The 22526-nt window shown below is 40.1% G+C and overlaps 2 protein-coding genes across 2 annotated transcripts; one reads left to right on the forward strand and one right to left on the reverse strand.

The window, feature by feature from the left end:
• Positions 1-8023: 8023 nt before the first annotated feature.
• Positions 8024-14479, reverse strand: rpl35 (ribosomal protein L35). The gene is made up of 4 exons (XM_043720181.1): positions 14390-14479; positions 11972-12108; positions 11533-11614; positions 8024-8213 (listed from the first exon to the last, which is right to left on the reverse strand). The coding sequence occupies exons 1-4, from the start codon at positions 14462-14464 to the stop codon at positions 8064-8066; spliced, it is 444 nt and encodes a 147-aa protein (XP_043576116.1). The 5' UTR covers positions 14465-14479; the 3' UTR covers positions 8024-8063.
• Positions 14480-14577: 98 nt separating this feature from the next.
• On the forward strand, positions 14578-21660 carry arpc5lb (actin related protein 2/3 complex, subunit 5-like, b). Its single transcript, XM_043720182.1, has 4 exons — positions 14578-14972; positions 18299-18371; positions 19351-19527; positions 21064-21660. Exons 1-4 carry the CDS (start codon positions 14833-14835, stop codon positions 21124-21126), a joined length of 453 nt encoding a protein of 150 aa, XP_043576117.1. The 5' UTR covers positions 14578-14832; the 3' UTR covers positions 21127-21660.
• The last annotated feature ends 866 nt before the right edge of the window (positions 21661-22526 follow it).

The following is a 22526-nucleotide window of genomic DNA, read 5'->3' on the forward strand; positions in this document are numbered from 1 at the left end:
CTCATGCTGGGGTAGATGGGACCTCCACAAACAGGATGGTCTACACCTTAACCAGAGGAGTACCAATATCCTTGGAGGTGGCGGCGGGGGGGGGGGGGGGAGTAATTTTCTAAAGCCCTTTGGGAGGGTTTAAACTAATTCAACAGGGACATGGGATTCTGAATTGTAGCTCCAGTATAAAGGAGGTCGAGAGTAGTAAGGTCATAAACCGGCAGAAAGGAAGGTGGTTTGAAATGTCTCTACTTCAATGCTAGGAGCATCCGGAATAAGGTGGGTGAACTTGCAGCATGGGTTGATACCTGGAACTTTGATGTTGTGGCCATTTCAGAGACATGGATAGAGCAGGGACAGGAATGGCTGTTGCAGGTTCCGGGGTTTTGATGTTTCAGTGAGAACATAGAAGATGGTAAAAGAGGGGGAGATGTGGCATTGTTAGTCAAGGACAGTATTATAGTGGCAGAAATAATGTTTGATGAGGACTCGTCTACTGAGGTAGTATGGGCTGAGGTTAGAAACAGTAAAGAGAGGTCACCTTGTTGGGAGTTTTCTATAGGCCTCTGAAAAGTTCTAGAGATATAGAGGAAAGGATTGCAAAGATGATTCTGGATAGGAGCAAAGGTAACAGGGTAGTTGTTATAGGGGACTTTAGCTTTCCAAATATTAACTGGAAATGCTTTAGTTGAAGTACTTCAGATGGGTCAGTTTTTGTCCAATGTGGGCAGGAGGGTTTCCTGACAAGGTATGTAGATAGGCCAACAGGAGCCGAGGCCACATTGGATTTGGTATTGTGTAATGAATCAGGCCAGGTGTTAGATCTGGAGATAGGTGAACTCTTTGGTAAGAGTGACCACAATTCGGTTACATTTACTTTAGTGATGGAAAGGGATAGGTATATATGGCAGGGCAAGAGTTATAGCTGAGGGAAAGGCAATTATGATGCGATTAGGCAAGATTTAGGCTGCATTGGGTGGAAAAAGAAACTGCAGGGGATAGGCATAATTGAAATATGGAGCTTGCTCAAGGAACAGCTACTGCATATCCTTGATAAGTATGCACCTCTCAGGCAGGGAGGAAATGGTCAAGCAAGGGAACCATGGTTACTAAAGAAGTTGAATCTCTTGTCAAGAGGAAGAAGGAGACTTATGTAAAGATGAAATGTGAAGGCTCAGTTGGGGCACTTGAGAGATACAAGTTAGCCAGGAAGGACTTAAAGAGAAAGCTAAGAGCCAGGAGAGCATGAGAAGTCTTTGGGCAGGTATGATCAAGGAAAATACTAAAGTTGTCTTTGTATGTTGGGAATAAAGGAATGATTAGAGTAACATTATGGCCAGTCAAGTACAGTAGTGGGAAGTTTTGTATGGAGTCCAAGGAAATAGGAGAGGTGCTATATCGGAAAAAGAGCAGTGTTATCAAGGAGAATACTGAGATACAGGTTATTAGACGAGACAGGAATAAGGTTCCTAAGAAGGAGGTGTCAGCAATTCTGGAAAGTGTGAAAATAGATAGGTCACCTGGGCCGGATAGGATTTATCCTAGGATTCTCTGGGAAGCTAGGTAGGACGTTTCAGAGCCTTTATCTTTGATCTTTATGTCGTCGTTGCCTACAGGAATAGTGCCACAAGGCTGGAAGATAGCAAATGTTGTCCCCTTGTTCAAGAAGGGGAGTAGAGACAACCCTGGTAATTATAGACCAGTGAGCCTTACTTCAATTATTGGTTGCGTGGAAAGGATTGTAAGAGAAAGGGTTTATAATCATCTAGAAAGGAATAATTTGATTAGGGATAGTCAGGACGGTTTTGTGAAGGGTAGGTCGTGCCTCACAAACCTTATTGAATTTTTTGAGAAGGTGACCACAAATAGGTAGATGAGGGTAAAGCGGTTGATGTGGTGTATATGAATTTCAGTAAAGCATTTAATAAGTTTCCCTATGGTAGGCTATTGCAGAAAATATGGAGGCATGGGATTGAGGGTGAGTTAGCAGCTTGGATCAGAAATTGGCTAGCTGTAAGAAGACAGAGGGTGGTGATTGATGGGAAATGTTCAGTTACTAGTGGTGTACCATAAGGATTTGTTTTGGGGCCACTGCTGTTTGTCATTTTTATAAGTGATCTGGATAGGGTGTAGAAGGATGGCTTAGTAAATTTGCGGATGACACTAAGGTCGGTGGAGTTGTAGACAGTGTGGAAGGATGTAGCAAGTTACAAAGGAACATTGATAAGCTGCTGAGCTGGGCTGAGAGGTGGAAAATGGAGTTTAATGCAGAAAAGTGTGAGGTGATCCACTTTGGAAGGACTAACAGGAATCTAGAGTAATGGGCTAATTCTTGTTAGTGTGGCTGAGCAGAGAGATATTGGTGTCCATGTGCATAGATCCTTGAAAGTTGCTACCCAGTTTGATAGGGTTGTTTAAGAAGGCATATGGTGTGTTAGCTTTTATTGGTAGGATTGAGTTTCAGAGCCATTATGTTGCAGCTGGAGTACTGCGTATAAAGCTCTGGAGTACTGCGTATACACTTGGGAGTATTGCTTACAGTTCTGGTTGCCATATCATAGGAAGGATGTGGAGGCGTCCAAAAGGGTGCAAAGGAGATTTACCAGGATATTGCCTGGTATGGAGGAAAGGTCTTATGAGGAAAGGCTGAGGAAATGGAGACTGTTTCCGTTAAAGAAAAGGTTAAGAGGTGACTTAATAGAGACATACAAGATGATCAGAGGATAAGACAGGGTGGACAGTGGAAAGCCTTTTTCCTTGGATGGTGATAACTAACATGAGGGTACATAGCTTTAAATTGAGGGGTGTTAGATATAGGACAGATGTCAGAGGTAGGTTCTTTACTCAAGAGAGTAATAAGGGCGTGGAACACCCTGCCTGTGACAATAGTAGATTTGCTAAATTTAAAGGCATGTAAATGTTCATTGGATAAAAAAATGGATGATAAAGGAATAGTGTAGGTTAAATGAACTTCAGATTGCTTTCACTATTTGAAGCCCATCGAGAGTCAAGGGGCCTGTACTGCACTGCAATGTTCCATGGAGATGACAAATAGAGACTGTTCTTATTACTTGGTTTCAGAGGTCAGCTCTGAATATCAATGACCCCAAAGTCAAGATTTTGCCTAAATTGACTTCTTTTCAATATTTGATTTTTGTTTGCATAATCACTAATAATGCTCGCATTGGTGAATGCCCACTCCGAGCTTTAGTTGTTTAGTTTCCCCAAGACACAAACAAGCTCAGGTAGTCACTCTGTCCATGTTCATCTTCTTTTCAGATAGTTGTCTAGGCTAGCCTACTTTCTTATACAGCTGCATCAGTGGTCCTAAGTTCACTGAGCACTATGTTGAAATAATTCCTGCCCTGCCTTTACACATTTTATAATTGACCCATTTCTACGATAGCAGCAGGCATTCATCGGCTCACTTTCATCCTTGGCAACCCTCCCTAGAGTAGAAAGGTCCCAGCAACAAATGGCTAACTCCTTCAAAACTAGTTTAATTTCACGGAAACCATGGTTTGTTCTGGTGTACACATGGGGGTCACATCCTGCTTACTCCACTGTCTTACGGATGCAGGATTGCTCAATATCCCAGTTTAATGGAGCAGCCATAGCACTGCAAACTGCAAAATTCTTTGTTACTCAATGATATTCTGCACATTATAGAAGTTTTAAGCAAAATGACAAAACTTTTAAAAAGCTGAACATATACATTTACATTGGAGAAAAAAAAAATCACTTGATCTTTGTTAAGATAACTGAATAATCTTTACATCAAAACAGACATGAAATCAACATTATTTACACATTGGCAGAAGTTAACATATGTTGTGTACTTAGTGGTTACAATTAGGTCAATGATTCAGCCTAAACCCAGCACTTGGTCATTTTCGGTCAAGCTTCCCAGGAGTCTTTGCATTTTGAGATGTTTGCCCTATCTATGCACCCCAATAATTCTATGTATCCAATTACTTTGCATTGGCTTAGTCTGGACATAATGCCATCAAGTAGCAACTATGTAGCTAGCCCATCCCTGTATCCACAAAAAGTTTCCACAATGCAACTACCCACTTACTTTATTTAAAATGCAGCAGCTGCCCTACAAAGTTAAGGGTGAAGGGAAGCAGCTGATGGGCTAAAGCAAAGATGGAGATGAGCAATATTAAGAGTTGGAAGTCTGAGTAATGGAAAGAACATGGGGTCAGAAAATTAGCTCGGGTCAATCAGAATGTACAGTTTCCAAATATTCTGGTGCAGCTCATATCAGTAAAAAGTGGGATGGCACTGCCGGAAATGGAATGGAGCTTATGTTGAGATCAAACTGTTGGCCTCCTCCAGGTTTTGCTAAATAACAACTGTTGCAATTCAGTGTACGTGAAACACTGTGTCATAATAAGGCAATATATCAATGCAAATTGGTCTTCCTTCCCAGCTGATCTCAGCAGTGGCAACACCGAGTTGCAGCTGGTTGTCAACCCCCTCCAATACTCCCAATTTCAGGTGAGCAATATTTTTCCTAGTGTTGAGTCCTTTATTGTGTAAGTTTGCCAATTTGCTGTGTGCTTCAATGTCCACTTAGAACTGCTCTAACAGAAGCTGAAAGAATAGTCAGAGGTCCACAGCACAGAAAAAAAATCCAAAAGCCAATTGAGCCCGGACTGGTCAAAAAGATCCACCAAACTATTCTAATCTCATTTTCAAGCATTTGGCTTATGAGCACAAGTGCACATCTGAATACTTCTTCAATGCTATGAGAGTTTCTGCCTCTAACACCTTCACAGGCAGTGAGTTTCCGAATTCCTATCACCCTCTGCGTAAAAGCATTTTTCCTCACATCCCCACTAAACTCCTGCCCATTACCTAACTCTAAGCCCACTGGTCATTGATCCTTCCAATAAGGGGAAAGGTTTCTTTGATTACCCCATCTAAGCCTCTCACAATTTTACACATCTCAATCACGTCCAACTTCAATTTCCTCTGTTTAAAGGAAAGAACCCCAGTCTGTCCAAATCTTTTTATAATTAAAACTTTCAAATTCAGGCAACATCCTGGTAAATCTCTTTTGCAGCTTCTGCAGTGCAAGCAGATTCCTCCTATAATATAATTCAGAATATTTTTGTTGTGGCTGAACCAATGTTTCACACTGTTCAGTGAAACCTCCCTACTCTTAAACACTGTGCCTTTGCAAACAAAAGTATCTCATATACTTTCTCAACCATTTTATCTACCTGTCCCATTACCTTAAGAGACTGGTGGAGCTGCTCACCAAGGTCCATCTGATCCTTAGTGCTTCCCAGTGTTCCACTGTTCATTGTGTACTCTCATCTGGTTTGTCCTGCCCAAGTTTCTTGTGTACTTAGTGGCTACAATTAGCCTAAACTCAGCACTTGGTAATTTTCAGTCAAACATTAACTCATACTTGTTCAGATTGAATTCTATTTGCTACTGATCAGCCTGTCTATGCACCCCTGTAATCAAAGGCTATTCGCCTATTCACCAACCCATCAATTTTTTTATCATCTACAAACTTACTGATCAAGTTTACATTCAAGACTAAATTGTTTATATGTACCATAAATAGCAAGGCCTCCAACACCACTCCCTGTGGAATCCTATTGGATACAGGTTACCAGTCACAAAAACACTTATTGACCAGTATCTTCTGCTTCCTGCCACTCAGACAGAAGGTTGTTCAAATATTTACACATTAGATCCAAGCCTTGGTCTTTGAGGGGAGTGGACAATTTCCTAAGTCACTGCATCTTATTAATCACTATAATAAAGCCTCCATTAACTTTGTATCAAATTGATATTACCTCATCCCTTCATTATAATATCTGAGACTAAGGTTAAAATCAAAATGATCACAGTGATTATGATATCATACGTTGTAGCAATGATACAATGTCATTGGCAGCCACTCATGTCACAAAGTGAGTGATGGATGTAAAGATGCTAATAACCCTTCAGTTCAAATTGAAAACTTCAGCCTAGTGATAGTAAGCCATTGAGCAATTCAAGAGAATGAGCCATACAAAATAAAGCCAGGTCCAAAATGTAGTCATTTGAGCTTGCTCTGCCATTCAATATGGTTCTCGCTGATCATCCAATTCACTGACATATTCCCACCAACCCTTTAGTTCCAAGAACTATGTTCTAAAGTGCATCTGTCCTAAGTGTTTGAAGGGAATTGAATCAATTGCTTTTGATTGTAAATTTTAAGGTCTAAAACACATCTAACTCCTCCTCAAAAACAACTATTTTCTGTGGCACCGAATTCCATAGACTCACCAAAGCATTTCTTTGTATCCCAGTCGTAAATGACTTATCCTTCATCATAGAATCACAGTGTAGAAGCAGGCCATTCAGCCAGAGTCCACACCAACTCTCTAAAGAGCACCCAGAACCACCTTTTACCCTGGCCATGTAATCCTGCATTTACCATCACTAATCCACTTAGCCTGCATAATCCTAGATAGAATGGATAATTTAGCATGGCCAATCCACCGAAGCTGCAACTTTGGACTGTGGGAAGGAAACTGGAGTACCCAGAGGAAACCAACACAAGTGCAGGGAGAACATGCAAACGCCACAGTCATCAGAGGCTGGAATTGAACCCAGTTCCCTGATGCTGTGAGACAGCAGTGCTAACCACTGAGCCCCATGACCCTGGTTCTGGACACTCTAATCATCAAGACTATTTTCCTGCATTTATCTCATCTAGTCCTGTTAATATTTCATAGGTTTCTATGAGGTTCTCCTCTATCCTTCTAAACTCCACTGAAGATAATCCCAACTGACCTAAGTCTTCATTCACACATCAGTACAGCCATCCCAGGAATCAGTCTGGCAAATCTTTGTTTTATTCCCTTAATAGCCAGAAGATCTTCCCTCATATCAGAAGGCTAAAACTGCACACATTCCAGTTATTGCAAATGCACCCAGTCTTCCCTGGTCCTCTTACTCTGAAAGATATTGCTGCCTTTATAATTTTGATTAAATTTCACTCCATTATCAACATCTTTGGAGTATGCAGATTTTAACAGAGAGGCATAGTATTATTTTAAGTATGCAGTGAATAGATTATCCAGGAATGCTCCTGAAGCATTAAGCACCAAAGGTTATGGTTATGGCTGGGTACACCATTGAGAGAGACAACCATGGCAGAGAGAAACTTGCAATGCTATCAGTATGTTAAGAGTAGAATGACTAAGTACATTCAGGAGTTTTCTGATGAACTGATAGTTATATTGTTCATGGAGAACAATGGCAGATATAATGGGAGTAACACCTTTCTTATAATGAGGAGACATGTTCAAGACTAAGTCTGAATGATGGAGCAGGCGAGAAGGGCTACAAAGCCTACGCCGTTTCTCTCTCATAATATGATAATAGTAATCAATTAGTGAGACTGCCGGCCTAGTTTAGCATTTCAATTGAAATAAAAAAAGCTAGAAAGTCACAAATTTGAATCAAAAGAAATCACCTCAAGCACCCCATTATTAAGTTTAAATGGATACAATTATCAGTGTCTATATTAAAAGGCAAGTAACAGCAGTAAAAGGTGGACGACAGTATGTTATTCTACCTAGCTGCTATAGAACTGAACTCTCAACATTTCATAAATTGAAGAACCCATCAAATCTGGACTTATCAATTCAAGTGTTGTTGACAGGCAGGTCAGTGTCCACGCACAACTGTCAGAATACCATGTATCATTTTTCCTGATTGGATCTAGACCCCATTTGAATGGCAGCTTTAATGGCTAACTTTATAAGGTATTAAAACTAAATATATTGCATGGGTCAGTTTCTAAAAGATTTTATTTAATTTGTCTGGCTCTTTGGAAAACACAGGTTGTGGGTACACTGATTTCTATCTGCCAACCAGCCCCGACATGAATTACTATGCAAAATCACTCAGATCGAGAAGGTGGTCAAGATACTGGGAGTAACCTTACATCCAACCCTTTTATTGGAAAAGTATACCAAATTTCTGAACACTGAAGAGGAAAAAAAAACTAAAAACACAAGGCATTCTTAAATTTAATATTTTCTGTGACAGAACATTCATGCTTTTACAGCATATTTGCGCATGGGGTACAGACGCTCTTTCCTTTGCTGTTTCTTGGTCTTCAAGCTCATCTCATATTTGTTTAGTCGACGACGCATGGCACGGGTCTTCTTGGGTCGCAAGTCCAAAGGCTTATACTTTTTGCCCTGAGTTAAAAAAAAACCTTTGATCAGCAATGGCTAAACATATGTAACCCATCACCACAGGAAAAGCCCTGATTTTACAATTTACTTAACAGTAACTAGCAATAACCTAAAGTACAGAGGACCAATGCCACTGAATGTTGAATAGTAACTAAAGAACAGATATATCAAGTCACATTATAATAATTGGTCTAACTCAGATTTGATTCTGAATTATATTTTCAACGACAGTAATAAACTTTACAGTACTTTTAAACTTAATCAAGTTTCTCCCATGTTAACAAGTAGGGGAAACAAGAACAACACACAGAAATCATTATGCAGCACAATCAAAAGGACACCCAACACTTTATTCATCTCACATACATACGTAATCATATTGACTAGTTAAACTTCTGTAGTGGTGTACATGGACATCATGCAATTTTCAGATGAAATCAGGAAATAATTGGATCAACATACACAGAACTGATTTTCAGCATACATTTTAAACAGTAAGTTATTTAATATATTGTTTCTCTTCAGCACAGAGACATTGGATACAGCCACAAAAGGATTTAACAAAAGAATAAGCATTTTAAAATGGGGAATTGTGGTCAACAGAGCAATGAAAATAAAAGTGAATGGGATTATATTTGCCCCAGTGTGCATACCTGATGAGTAGATTTTAGAAGCTTTTTGTGTTTTCCTTCTGTTTGGCAAACAGGAATCTGACAGACAGGCCATCGAAGACAGCAAGTTTCTTTTTCCAATAACCAATTTCAAGGTCACTTTTACCAGAATTAGATTTATGCCTTCAGTTTTTTAAAACCTGAATTCAAATTCTCAAACAGACATTCTAGGATTGGAACTAAATTTTCTCTGATGCAATAGTCTAAACCGCTGGATTACTGGTCTAGTAAGATAACCATTACACTATTGTATCCTGTACCTTAACACTGCAGCATTATGAAATTTTGCTCAAAAACCCAAACTCACTGCTGACTTTCAATCTTCCGAGGAGAAATGCTAAAATCTTAAAATTCCAATACATCCTCCAAAGGTGAAACAGCAGTCTATCAGCCAGTTTATTCTGTCCCAAAGCTCCTTGATACCCAAATCATCAAAACATTAACCATACCGTATGACCTACTCAATTCAGAATCAAACGGAGATCACCTGTATGTGGCCTTGTGCACACTAACTGTTCAAACTGCTCGCTCACCTATTAAATATATATCAGTTTAAAGCAAAATGTCATAATCTGTTCACCAGTGTGCAGACTTAAAGAGAGATTAAAAACTTGTATGCACAAAGATTTGGGTAACAAATTTTTAATTACAACAAGTTGTTACATCTATGCCCTGTTTATTGTATGATCCAACTACATAGAAAGGTGCTATAATACAAAGTCAGAAGATCTACCACCTGCCTCTTCTTCTTCCCTACTCTTCACCATTCAAAATCGTAAAGAATCTCTTTTCAAGTAAGAATTGCAAGTGTATTTTTTGTCTATTCTGTACACTACTCTTAACATGGTTTCCTCCACAATGACGGGACCTCTGTTCTCTCTGGATGTAGTTTTGCTCATGGTCCTGGGTAACATCAGTGAGCCTCCGGCAGAAACACTGCTGGTGTTTCCTACGTACGATTTATATGTTTGGGTTTCCTTCGGTTGGTGATGTCATTTTCGATTCTTTTTCTCTGGGGTGCTAAATGGGATCCAAGTCAATGTGTTTGTTGATAGAGTTCTGGTTGGAATGCCATGTTCCTAGGAATTCTCATGCATGCCGGTTTGGCTTGTCTAGGATGAATGTTTTGCCCCAGTCTTCTCAAAACTTGCTAATCTCTGTTCTGTCCCTAAATATGACACCCAGGCTTTCTGTGGCATGTCATTTTAATTCACCAGCCTGCTCTCACAATGATATCTCTACCCTTGGTCTGCTGCATTGTTCCAGTTAAGTTTCAACATAAGCTTAAAAAAAAAACACCTCATTTCTTCATTAAGACATTTTTCTGGACCTTTTACACCTTTCTGGACTCAACAATTTCAGAGACAGACTCTGGCCCTCAGATTCTCTATAGTGTGGAAAAAGGCCACTTGGCCCATTATGTTTGCCCTTCTAAAGAGATCCCAACCAGACTCAGTCCACCTCCACCCAATCCCCCTAACGTTGCATTTACCATGGTTAATCCACCAAGCCTGCACATTATTCAACACTACAGGACATTTAGCATGACAAGTCTACCTAACCTGCACATCTTTGAACTGCAGGAGGAAACTGAAGCACATGCCAGAAACACTGTCATGGGGAGAATGTGTAAACTCCACTCAGTCACTCAAGGCAGGCATTGAACCTCTGTCTCAGGCACTGCAAGACTGTGCTAACCATGCAGCATTCTGCCAGCCTCAATTTATTTCCCATTCTTTTCACTCAATAGCTCACCTTCTCTAGGCACATTTGTTTCTCTTCTTGTCCCATCCCTATCCCCTTTGGGCCTGGAGGACTAACTTTTATGTAGTTCAGGTTTCTAGGATGGAAGACAGGGGAACATTCATTCATTTTGACCGTATTCCACTAGTAACTTCTAAGTTTTCCCATCATAAGCATGAAAAGTAACTGCTTTCTCCTCTACACCGATGCTCTCCAACCTAAGTGTATTCCCCCATCCCCCCAGCATTTTCTATTTTTATTCCAGATTTCCAGCATCTTTATCTATTTTTTGAAGAAATAGAGCAGTCTGGCAGTAGTGATATGAGCACAAGACAGCAGAAAAAGTGTAAGGAAAGAAAGGAAAAGGCAAACTTGGACAGCTAGAAGTGAGAGATGAGCATCTAGAAAGTAAGGCATGAAAAACTGACAAATGGAGAATATATCAGAGATTGAACTTAAGGAATAGAACCTGAGAAATCAGGAAAACGAGGCAGGAACACAGATTGGAAGATAAACTTTGGACAATCATTGCAGATTCAGTGTTACCGTATGAAACACTGTTGGCTGTGTTGCGACTGTTGGACCTTTCTAGGCTCCACCTGTGATGGAGGTAGTTCGTTTAAGAGATAAACAAATATCAAATCTACCCAAATCAAATGCATTAATATTAACACAAGTGTGTCTGACTCTCCCTATTGCTTGGTGACTCCATTTTGAAGTCAACTTTATGTTTTAAAAGAATTATAAAAGTTTGTATGAATGTTATAAATGAACAGCATACACTGTTCACTAAACTGCTTCATTTCATCAGCATGTTATTTTCATGAACATTGTCCCAGGATCGCTGCATGCTTTAATTACAACAGTTACAAAAAACTGCATGAAATTGCATAAAAACTTGGACTCACCTTGTAGAATTTTCTCAAGTTCTCTTTTTGCGTCTGATTGATAACAGTCAGAACTCTTGCAATGGACTTCCGCACTACACGACTAGAGAGAAAAAAATTGTAACATAATTACAAATCTTCTCCAATTCTGAAAATAAGAGGTAGGATTTTAAAAAAGTATACTACAGCTCACATGGATCTCACACTCCAACATGTATTTGCTTGCACTGAATTACATAGAAATTCACTTAAACTACAACAAGGAACCTAAGTACTTCAGAAAGTCAAGAGTCCTTTTAGAGCACCAAGTCATACCTGCCAAATAGCAGCAAAATCATTCAAACCTCCAGAGTTCTGACTCACTAAAACCTGGACTCCAAACCTGTCCCTTCTAATAAAGAAAATTTTAAAATCACTAGCATGTGCAAAAAACAAACTAATCCAGTGCCTATATACTCACATTTTGGACAGCTTGGATGCAGCTCCACCAGTTACTTTGGCCACACGGAGCTGGGAGAGTTCAACCTTGAGGTCATCCAACTGTTTCAGTAACTCCTCCTTTTTCTTGCCACGCAGATCACGTGCCTTGATTTTTGCCTACATTTAATAAGAATCACCATGTTACTATCACACTAACCAAGCTTCCACCTGAAGACAACTAATAGTATATGCATTCAAAAACCTGAAGACAATACAAGTAGCTGATAATGCTACACATACCAAGCGTTGGTCCTTCAACTCAAATTATTCAAGTAGATCTTTGCTAATGTGATCCTTAACCCTATTTACCTGTTTCTAATTCAGATAATGTATAACCAAACATGCATTGATCTCATAGCTTAGTCTGCACAGGGCCAATAGATGAATTTGAACATGTACATTTTCAAACATTCACAAACCTACCTAGGGTAAAATATGCAAGGTTTGCTAAGAGTCTGTTGGAAGTTTAGGTGAAATAATAAAAGTACAAGAGTTTGAGCTGATGAACCGGGGAAAGGATAGAGTTGGTCACAGAGTTAAGAATAGTCAGTGCATGGCTATGTGGTGGGAAGCTCACCTGGGCTAAATTACATCAATTTTAAAATTACTCTCCCTTTTTCAAATTGTTCAATCCTTCAATTTTAATTCAAGAGAACAGGACCAAGGTTTACTGTGCCTGACCTCAATTTAATTCTGGTGGATCAACATGGTGTATGTCATCCAAGGATGCAGCTCCTGAAAGCACTCCAGAGAGTCTGACCACAGCGCAGTACAACTGAATCATAATATTCTTCCTTTCTAATAGCATCACCAAAGCAAAGGTCCACTTCAATGTCATTTCATCAGAACTTTTAATAAAACCAACAGTAACATCTGCCTACAATAGTAGATGGTGACAACCTAGTGGTATTAAAATGACTGAATCCAGAAATTCAGCTAATGTGCTAGGGACCCAGGTTCAAATCCCAACTCACCACCATAACAAATGGTGGAATTGGAATTTAATAAAAAAATCCAATTGACCATTTAACCATTGTCAATTGTCAGGTGGGAAAAAGAAAGTCCATTTGGCTCAGGGAAGGAAATCTGCCATCCTGACATGGTTTGGCCTACTTTGACTCCAGACCCACAGCAACACGGTTGACTCTCAAACTAAAAGTGTGGCACTCGAAAAGCACAGGTCAGGCAGCATTTGAAGAGCAGGAGTGTCAACATTTTGGAACAACGCCGAAATGTTGACTCTCTGCTCCACTGATGCTGCTTGACCTGCTGTGCTTTTTCAGCACCACACTTTTTGACTCTGATCTCCAAGGCTTGCAGTCCTCACTTTCTCCTGCCCTCTGAAAGGACCGAGCAAGCCACTCAGTTGGCTGAGTGCAAGAAGGCAGCCGACTACCACCTTCGCAAGGGCAATTAGAATGGGCAATAAATGCTGGCATCCCATGAATGAATTAAAAAACTATTCAATATGTGATCTGCCTGTATTGCTCGCAAGACAAAGCTTTTCACTGTGCCTCGGTACATGTGACAATAAATTCAATTCATGTAACTTGCTGAGATTGAGAAAAAGTGTTTCAAATATCAAATTTGCAGGACAGAAGGACATTCACCACTTTACTGGACGGGTTCAACCACAACTCTGAAGAAATCAGACAACCATCGCTACAAACCAATATGCTTGAACAGTGCACCCAGTACTGGAATGGTAGTACTGCAGCATTCACCAAGCTTACTTGAACAACACCTTACCAGCTCAGTCACCACTATCACCAAGAGGAATGGGGAAAGGAGGATCACTATCAATAAGTTTCTCTCTCATGTCACAAAGCCGAGTTGGCACTCAACTATCCCATTAGGAAGCCCCCAAAACCTCACAGCCAACAGCACTGCAATTGAGGAACCAACGCAAAAGCTGCTCACGGTGGTTAGGGGGAAGCAAGATGAACACTCCTAGTGCTAACCGTCATTTCAAAAAGGAGCAAAACCAAGACTTTTGGGAGAAGGGGGAGCCGATGGTACTGAGCAACGGGGGACCCTGCTGGGAGTCTGAAGCCCCACTGAGGCCCAGAAAGCCGATGAGCCCTCTCCCGCAGACTCTGCTCAGCAAGGCCCACATCTCCAAACCTCCCAGTGGCGGGGTTATCTATGGGGACCAATATGCAGGGAGGACGGGGCCGGCGCCATGTAAGTAGACACACGGCGGCCTGCGGCCGATCAATCGATCATCCGCCATGGTTTAAACGTAAAATCTACAAAGCCTCACAAATAAAAGGCCGACACGATAGAGGGGAGCCCGGTGATTGACTGGAGCCAGTTACTGCAACTATTCGAGCGATATTTTTTCAGGATTAAATCGGATTCTCCAATGGACAGAAACAGGCAACACATAAACTCCTACCATTGTCTTGGGCAGGCGCAGGAAAAGGTAGGCCGAGGGGAGGGGCCTGTATTTCCACGTGACCGGTTCTACCATCCACTTCAAGGAGGGGAGGAGACAGACAACAGAGATATCCATTAAGTCAGATTTTTAACTTTACACAAACATCATCGTCTTTTTAGAAACACATTTTTGCTTGTCTATATTCTATCGTTGTAACTAATTTAACGACGAGGTTCAATTTTCAACGAGTTTTGTTGAGTTTGGTTTCCTGCCCTCTCCCACAGATTGCACATTCCAGAGGTTGTTTCCGGTTCCGGGTCAAGCTTCAGCAGGCCCCGGGTTTGAGTGGAAGCAGCGCGATCTCCCGGTGCCGATGCAGCCTCCGGCTCAGTAGGGTGCGGAGTGAGGGAGTGGCTTATCGTCCCCATTAACATTTGCTCTTTTAACATAAGCAGGGGCAGATGGCGAAAAACACGCTCTCAAACAGGTTTCGGAAAGTCGACGTTGATGAGTACGATGAAAACAAGTTTGTGGATGAGCAGGAGGAGGCGGTGGAGCAGCAGGGGCCCGATTCGCTGGAGGTGGACACTCTCATCAGGCAATATCCTTCTGGCCGCGGGGGCCGTCTCCCTCTGTGCGTGAGCGCGCGTGTGTGAGAGAGACCAGGGGCTGGCTGGCAGAGCGCCGCACACCCTGGGAGGGAAGGTGACAGCTCTCCCCTCCCCGTGCCCGCGGACCCCTCACTCTTCCCCCTGGGAACCGCATCCGCTCTCAAACTGCTGCCGACTATTAACGGCGCTGCCGGGCAGCCTGGAGCTCCCCTCGAGTGAAATTAATGACGTTGGTTTCGCACTCATCCTCCACTGGATTGCTTCATTTTCATCGAGGTGTCGTTTAACTGACGACTTCAGTGTGAGTTGGTTATATCTTGTGCAGAATTAGTCATTTTGGAGACTTGTTTAAATCTTTTATTTTGAATGTTCAATGTTTTCCCCGCTGTGTTCAGCACTTTAAGACCTCAAACTTTTATCAGATCCGAGTGTGGAAATTGGAGGAAGGACGGACGAGGTCAATACTACTCGGTTTGTCTCTTAAAAATAGTAAAAGATCCACCGTTGTACAAGCTGTGATTGGAGTAGCAGTCAAGTCTCGGAGACAGACGATGAAGACACCCAAAATGACATCTAAGAAATCTACTTGTCAGAACTCAGTTCGAGCTCCAAACGTACTATTGCTAAAATTAAATCATGATCCCAAAAATGTTGTTCCACCATCCAACTGGCACGACAGCCTACTGTTTTGGAACCTGATTTGAGGTCTTGTTTAAGTTAGAAAATAACCCCAATCATTTTCAGCTGCAATGTTAACGTCCAGCCAGAATTTGAGTATTCTTAGCCAGGTCCTGCATTCTTACAAACATTTAAATTAAGAACAGGACGAGGCCACTTGATCCCCCTGTCACTCAATAAGGTCATGAGGGTACTTGAGCACTGGTTGTGCACTTGAGCCAGAAGGCCTGGGTTTAAGTCCTGGCAGCTGCACAAGTTTACCATAATATTTCTGATATTGAGAAAATAAATTCAATAAGATCATGCCTGATCCGGTTATTCCATGTAATAGGTAGGTGGGGATAACATTTCAACCACACACACATGTCAGGAATCTATTTAACTCTACCTTAAAAGAAATTCGAAGACTCTGTTTCCACCACTTTTTGTGGAAGAGCTTTCCAAAGACTAATGACTTTCTGGAAAATTTTCCTTATGTCTTAAAAGGTTCTGGAATCTTCCCATGAGGGGAGATTTCCTTTCCAAACCCTACCCTATTAAGGCTTGTCAGGATTATGTTTCCCTTACTCTTCTAAACTTCAGAATCAAGCTTAGCCTATTCAGCTTTTATTTGTAAGACAACCTGCTCATTCCAGTTATGAGGAGAAAGTGAGGACTGCAGATGCTGGACAGTCAGAGGCGAATAGTGTGATACTGGAAAAGCAACTCCCTCTCCCACTCCGACAAGACATGCAAGTCCTGGGCCGCCTCCACTGTCAAATCTAAGCCACCTGACAACTACAGGAAGAATACCTCATCTTCCACCTTGGGACTCTTCAACTATATGGCATCAACATCAACTTCACTACTTGCCCCATCTCATACCAGATCCGACCCTCCAACTTGGCACTGCCCCCTTGACCTGTCGGACCTGTCCATCTTCCTCCCCACTGACCTATCACAATCACCACCACCCCCCGCACACCTATTGCCTTCCCAGCTACCTTCTACCCCCCCCCTATTTATCACTCAGTCCCTTTACCCCCAACATTCCTGATGAAGGGCTTATGCCTAAAACATTGACTCTCCTGCTCCTTGGATGCTGCCTGACCTGCTGTGCTTTTCCAGTGCCACACGTTTTGACTCATTGCAATTATGAGTCATTTAACGCTTCTCTGAACTGCTTCAGGTATATCATATTTCCTTTCTTCAATAAGGAGAACAATATTATTTGCAGCACTCGATGTGGTCTCACAAATGCCCTGTAAGGTTGGAGAGTAATTTACTTTTTGTATTAAATTTCCCTGACAATAAACAGTAAGATTCTATTAGCTTTCCTAAATACTTGCGTGCCAACCTTGTGATTCATAGATGAGGACACTGTGTTTTGGAGCACTGCAAGCACTCACCATTTAGATAATATGCTTCTTTCTTAATCTTGCAGCCAAAATGGGCATTTTTACTTGTATACCATTTGCTAGATTTTTGCTGACTCATTTAAACTACATCCTCTCTCTGAGATTACTTTCCTACCTACGCTTGTCTTTCGTGAACATACCTTTGGTCCGTTCATCCAAGCTGTCCCTATAAATTGTAAGAAGTTGAAACCCCTGCGAAACAGCCGGGGTTGTTAGAATATTGAATGGACTCACAAAACCCTTAGCATTCGCCTGTCCCTGTGTTTCTGTTTTTGCTGCTGTTTACCTATTATTTACTTAACTATGCGATCTGCCTGTATTGTTCACAAGACAAAGCTTTTCACTGTGCCTCGGTACACGTGACAGTAAATTCAATTCGATTCACCTCCAATACTGATCCCGTAGCCCATCACTTGTTACATTTGCGAGTTTGACCAGCCATTCTGTAAGATCACATCTGATCTGATTATATCTTCAACTCCATCCCCAATAATGTTTCACCACTTTGTTAATCAATAATCTATCCATCTCTGCCTTAAAAACCTTACCATTTGGTTGAGATGAACTATTGTACATGATGTTCATTAGCTCCCAAAGGTGAAGCTGCTGTCAGTGTATAATGTTTGAAGTGCAAATGGAAGGGTAAGGTGAAAAGTCCAGTTTACATTTCTGGATAATAATAGCAGTTGTGCACAATCTTCTTTGGATCTGTTTCCATTTTCCTCACAACTGATATGTATGCTGATCCAGGGGATGTTTCTTAATTGAACAAAAGTATTTTTCTAGATGGAATTTGTACTTTTGAATGATTAATATTAGTTCTGAGATCTAGATGATAGAATTTTACATTCAATTTGAAGAGTGGGACTAAATGTATTGAACTTAAGGGCAACTTTAAAAAACAAATTGCTGGAGAAATTAAGTAGAGGTTCATGATGAATCCAGTGACCCTTTTTCAGAAGGGTTACTGGACCCATAATGTCTACAGATGCTGCCAGACTTGCTGAATTTCTCCAGTAATTTGTTTTTGTTAAGGAGAACAAATGTGGTCCTGAAAAGGTGAGAGAATGTGTACTGGGATCCGAGGTTAGGGGATAGATTGATTAACAAGTAGTGAAAGACTTTTAAGGGAATATTTTGGAATACTCACTAACCTGTGTATAAACCTGTCACTAAAGAACACACATTGGATTTAAATGTTTGAAATAAAACTTATTGTTCCTTGACCTGTAATCATGTACAGGTGACATGCTTAGTGCATTCCATGCAGCTTTAAGAAATCCTCCAGTCAACATGAAGAATCAAGCAGTTAAGGTATTTGATTAATCTAGTTTAAATTATTTAACATTGTATCGAATATAAATATTCTCGAAATGCAGTGGCTTGACTCCAGAAATGCACCCGAATGTCTTGAGCAGACCTTGTCTATCTGCACAGGATAAGTTTTGTGCAGCTAAACTAATTCAATTATACTTCTGGTTTTGTCACATTAATTTAAGGGATGACATCAACTAAGTTCAGAACTTCTTGCCAGATTTCAGTTAATGGTCTTTTGATAACACTTTAAGGATAATGATATCGGTTTGCTATTTTCCTAATTCGTACAGACCTTTAATATTTGGTATGTTATGTATTTAAAACAAAGCAATTGGTGGATGGGGTAAACTAATGTCATAATGTAGGGTACTTGAACTTTTTTCCTGAATACCTGCAGTGAAAATTACCTAAATTTATTATAAAAGTTCCACTCTACAGTAACTGTACTAGTTAGACAGCTGAACAGTAACTTTTTAGAATCATAGAATCCCTACAGTGTGGAAACAGGCCCTTCAGCCCAACAAGTCCACATTGACCCTCTGAAGAGTAACGCACCTAGACCCATTCCCATTTCCCTATCTCTACACTTACCCTGACTATTTAGCTTGGCCAATTCACCTGTCCTGCACATCTTTGCACTGTGGGAGGAAACTCACGCAGATATGAGGAGAATGTGTGTGTGGAGTTTGCACAGTCACCTGAGGCTGGAGTCGAACCCAGGTCCCTGGTGTGAGGCAGCAGTGCTAACCACTGAGCCACTATGCTGCCCTTTTGTTTTGGAAAATAGGGGCCACTATATTCAAGTAATGGCTAATAAAATGTTTCCTCTTAAATTCTGTACTGTCTGGTGCATTATATTCAATACTGCAAGGTAAAGAATAAAAGTTGTTTAATGACTGAATGACAATTCTTTTCTATAAAAATGCAATAAAAACATACAGAATACATTATAAATTGAGTTTTTTTTTCTCCACAGGAACGGGCACAGGCAATAGTTCTCAAAGTCCTTACATCCTTTAAAAGTAGTGAGATAGAACAGGCTGTTAAATCATTAGATAGAAATGGTGTTGATCTATTAATGAAGTACATTTATAAAGGCTTTGAAAAACCCACAGAAAACAGCAGTGCAATATTGCTACAGTGGCATGAAAAGGTAGGTTTTTTTAGTCTTTAATTTTATTTTATAGTTTTTTGCAATGGATTTGATTAGAGAGAGAGAGAGGTGGATGACTTGTTTCCATGCCTGGGCCAATGATAAGTGGTGACAGCCATTTAAGACTCTGTTGTTTTCATAAAATCTGGCCTGCAGGCAAAGAATCTGGTTTTGTGATGCTGTCACTGCTTATAATTGCTGAATAAAATGTATATGTAAAAAATAGGTCAAGGTCAGATTTACAATGTCAGCTTGATTTGCAGTAACTTCACCAGAGTTAGAAGGCTGTGGGTTTGTATTGGTAAATGTTGTGAAATAATCACCTTAGATCCTATGCATGTGTGACAAATACTCTAACAACCAGGGAGGGTTAATTTGGATGAATTTCTTCCCAACGCAGCCAAGAAATTACCTGAGACTCAATCGGTTTCTGTATCGTAGGGCTTTACTGTGGACAAATTGGCTGCTGTACTTCAAAGTGTAATTCAGTAGTCGTGAATCACTTAAGGAATTCTTCTGATAAGTGCTGTATAAATGTAGATTGCTTGCATGTAGACCTTTTTATCAAATAAAGTTGGTATAGTCCAAGGTGACCATAGAGCTGCTGTCATTGAGAGAGATGACCGGTGATGGTTTAACCGGAGGTCATCATGCCCTCTATGGTAATCTCAGTTGGTGCAGGAATTGAACCTGTGCTATTGGCTTCACTCTGCAGTGCAAATTAGCTGCCCAGCCAACTGAGCTAACCAACCCTCCTTTTTATCAAATACTGTTCAGCTACATAAATTTGCTGTGAATATTCCTAACGTATATCATCACCACATCAAGACCACCTATTTCCTCCTGCTCTTGCTTCACCTTATCTTGTATAGAAACCATTAATACTGTTATCTTTTATACTTGATCATTCCTTGACATGTTGAGGTTCTGGTTGTAAGTTTGCTAGCTGAGCTGGAAGGTTTGTTTTCAGATATTTTGTGACCATACTAGGTAACATCATCAGTGAGCCTTTGGTGGAATGCTGGTGTTATATCCTGGTTTCTTAAGGTGGGTGAAATCATTTCCGGTTCTTTTTCTCAGAGGATGGTAGATGGGGTCCAAATCAGTGTTTTATTTATTGATGGAGTTCCGGTTAGAATGCCAGTTTAATGCTTGACATTCTAACTAAAACTCCATCAATAAATAAAACACTGATTTGGACCCCATCTACCATTCTGAGAAAAAGAACCAGAAATGATATCAACTACCTTTTTTAGAAACCATGACACAAATAGAAAGTAGGACACAACACCAGCGCTCTACTGGATGCTCACTGATGTTACCTAGTATGGTGACAAAACATCTGAAAACAAACTTTCCAGCTCAGCGAGCAAACTTACAACCAGAGTCATTTGGCCTAATATCTCCCATGTTGGTAGTGTCAGTTTTCTTTAGTAAAGCACCTTTTTGATGTTTTAATACAAATTATGTTTAATTTAGAAATAAAAGCTTAATCACAATGACTTGACTATATTTTCCTCCTTTTATCCCTCACAGGCATTAGCAGTGGGTGGAGTAGGTTGCATAGTAAGAGTTCTCACTGCAAGAAAAACGGTTTAAAAAGTTACATGATGCATTGACTTGAGGACAAAGCTGTTGGAAAGTACGAGGAAGCAACAGCAAGAGAAATATTTGAACCATTCTTTAAAGATTAATTCATATTAAATGAAATTATTTTGAAAAATCACCTTGGAATGCTCTTTCAATAGATTGTGGTAGAAAGTTTGTATTACTGTATGTTTTGGCTAAGTATGACATGCAAGGTCTTGCACATTTTCAGTTCTTAGTTTTTGTTTTTACCTTTTTAAAATCTATTGAGAAACCAAATAGTGTGGCTAATAAAAGGTACATTTACATGATGGAAAAAACACTGATGTGCATTTTACCCTGAATTGTGCCACATGGTGGTCTATTAAGACTTCATTGTCAGTACATGCAGTATTATAATTTTTTATTTCTTTGGGTCACTTTCATATTGTCTTTTGTACAGTTATTGGATACTTGGTGTGATAAATATGGCAATAGTATTAGTTGAACTACCAGGGATGAATTATTGTGAAGTGCCTGCTGCAAAATAAAGCTCTTGGATCAACATCTGACAGCTTTTTGTTGTATTGTAATGTCAAAATTTTAAGGTTTGATTTCTAACTTAAAGCAGTAAGGAGATATCTCTACTAGATGCAACTAGTGTAATGTCAATTTAATAAATCCTGTAATAAAGTTAATTTGTTTATGCATTACTGAAACCCTCATGGGGCTTTGTAGTACAAAGCTGGCTATAATTAACGAATGTAATTCAGTATCAATGCAAGTTCAAGTAATCACACATTTTTGTGAAGAATTTCTCAATGCTGGCTGAGATGAGCAGTGGGAATATTAACAAGTGTTTTGCTCAAAAATAATCTGTTCCTTCCTTGAACAGTAACATTTCAGAAGTACTTTAAAGGCAGTTTATTAATACAGATTTGTTTTTGCAGTATTCTATATTATACTTCATAAAGCTGCGCACTAGGAAAAATGAAATCTATATTGAAAAGTGCACTGATGTTATACTTTAATGGGTGTAATGTTCCTTTTAAATTCTATATTCCAACAGCTCTTTTCAGCTACCCTGACCACAACACATGGCCTAAAAATTATGGCCATATATATTGAGGCAGTTTAAAAATCAGAACTTGACATACAGTAAACAGTGCAGACCAACTGAACTAGTTGAATACCATTCACAATAATGTACATTATTATTATTCCCATGGAATGGATTTACCAATGAACTGCACACCACCAGTAGTAACAAATAGAGCAGCTGAATTCAAAAGTCTGAATTTAGGAATGTAATGTAAAATTCACTTTGGATGTATAATGCATCATATAAACAATTTAGTAAAATCAAACTGTTTCCCTATTATTAAATGAAATTCGCAGGTTATAACCCATTTGATCTTTAAAAGCTTACACCT

The sequence above is a fragment of the Chiloscyllium plagiosum genome, chromosome 30, assembly GCF_004010195.1.
Source record: "Chiloscyllium plagiosum isolate BGI_BamShark_2017 chromosome 30, ASM401019v2, whole genome shotgun sequence".
Lineage (NCBI taxonomy): Eukaryota > Metazoa > Chordata > Chondrichthyes > Orectolobiformes > Hemiscylliidae > Chiloscyllium > Chiloscyllium plagiosum.

Coding starts and splice junctions, on each gene's coding strand:
- rpl35 (XM_043720181.1), bottom strand. CDS start 14,464: ATGGTAGAACCGGTCACGTGGAAATACAGGCCCCTCCCCTCGGCCTAC. Junction 12,109..14,389: donor TGCGCCTGCCCAAGACAATG/GTAGGAGTTTAT, acceptor TATTAAATGTAG/GCAAAAATCAAGGCACGTGA. Junction 11,615..11,971: donor GCATCCAAGCTGTCCAAAAT/GTGAGTATATAG, acceptor TTTTCTCTCTAG/TCGTGTAGTGCGGAAGTCCA.
- arpc5lb (XM_043720182.1), top strand. CDS start 14,833: ATGGCGAAAAACACGCTCTCAAACAGGTTTCGGAAAGTCGACGTTGAT. Junction 14,973..18,298: donor GTGGACACTCTCATCAGGCA/ATATCCTTCTGG, acceptor GTAATCATGTAC/AGGTGACATGCTTAGTGCAT. Junction 19,528..21,063: donor TGCTACAGTGGCATGAAAAG/GTAGGTTTTTTT, acceptor TATCCCTCACAG/GCATTAGCAGTGGGTGGAGT.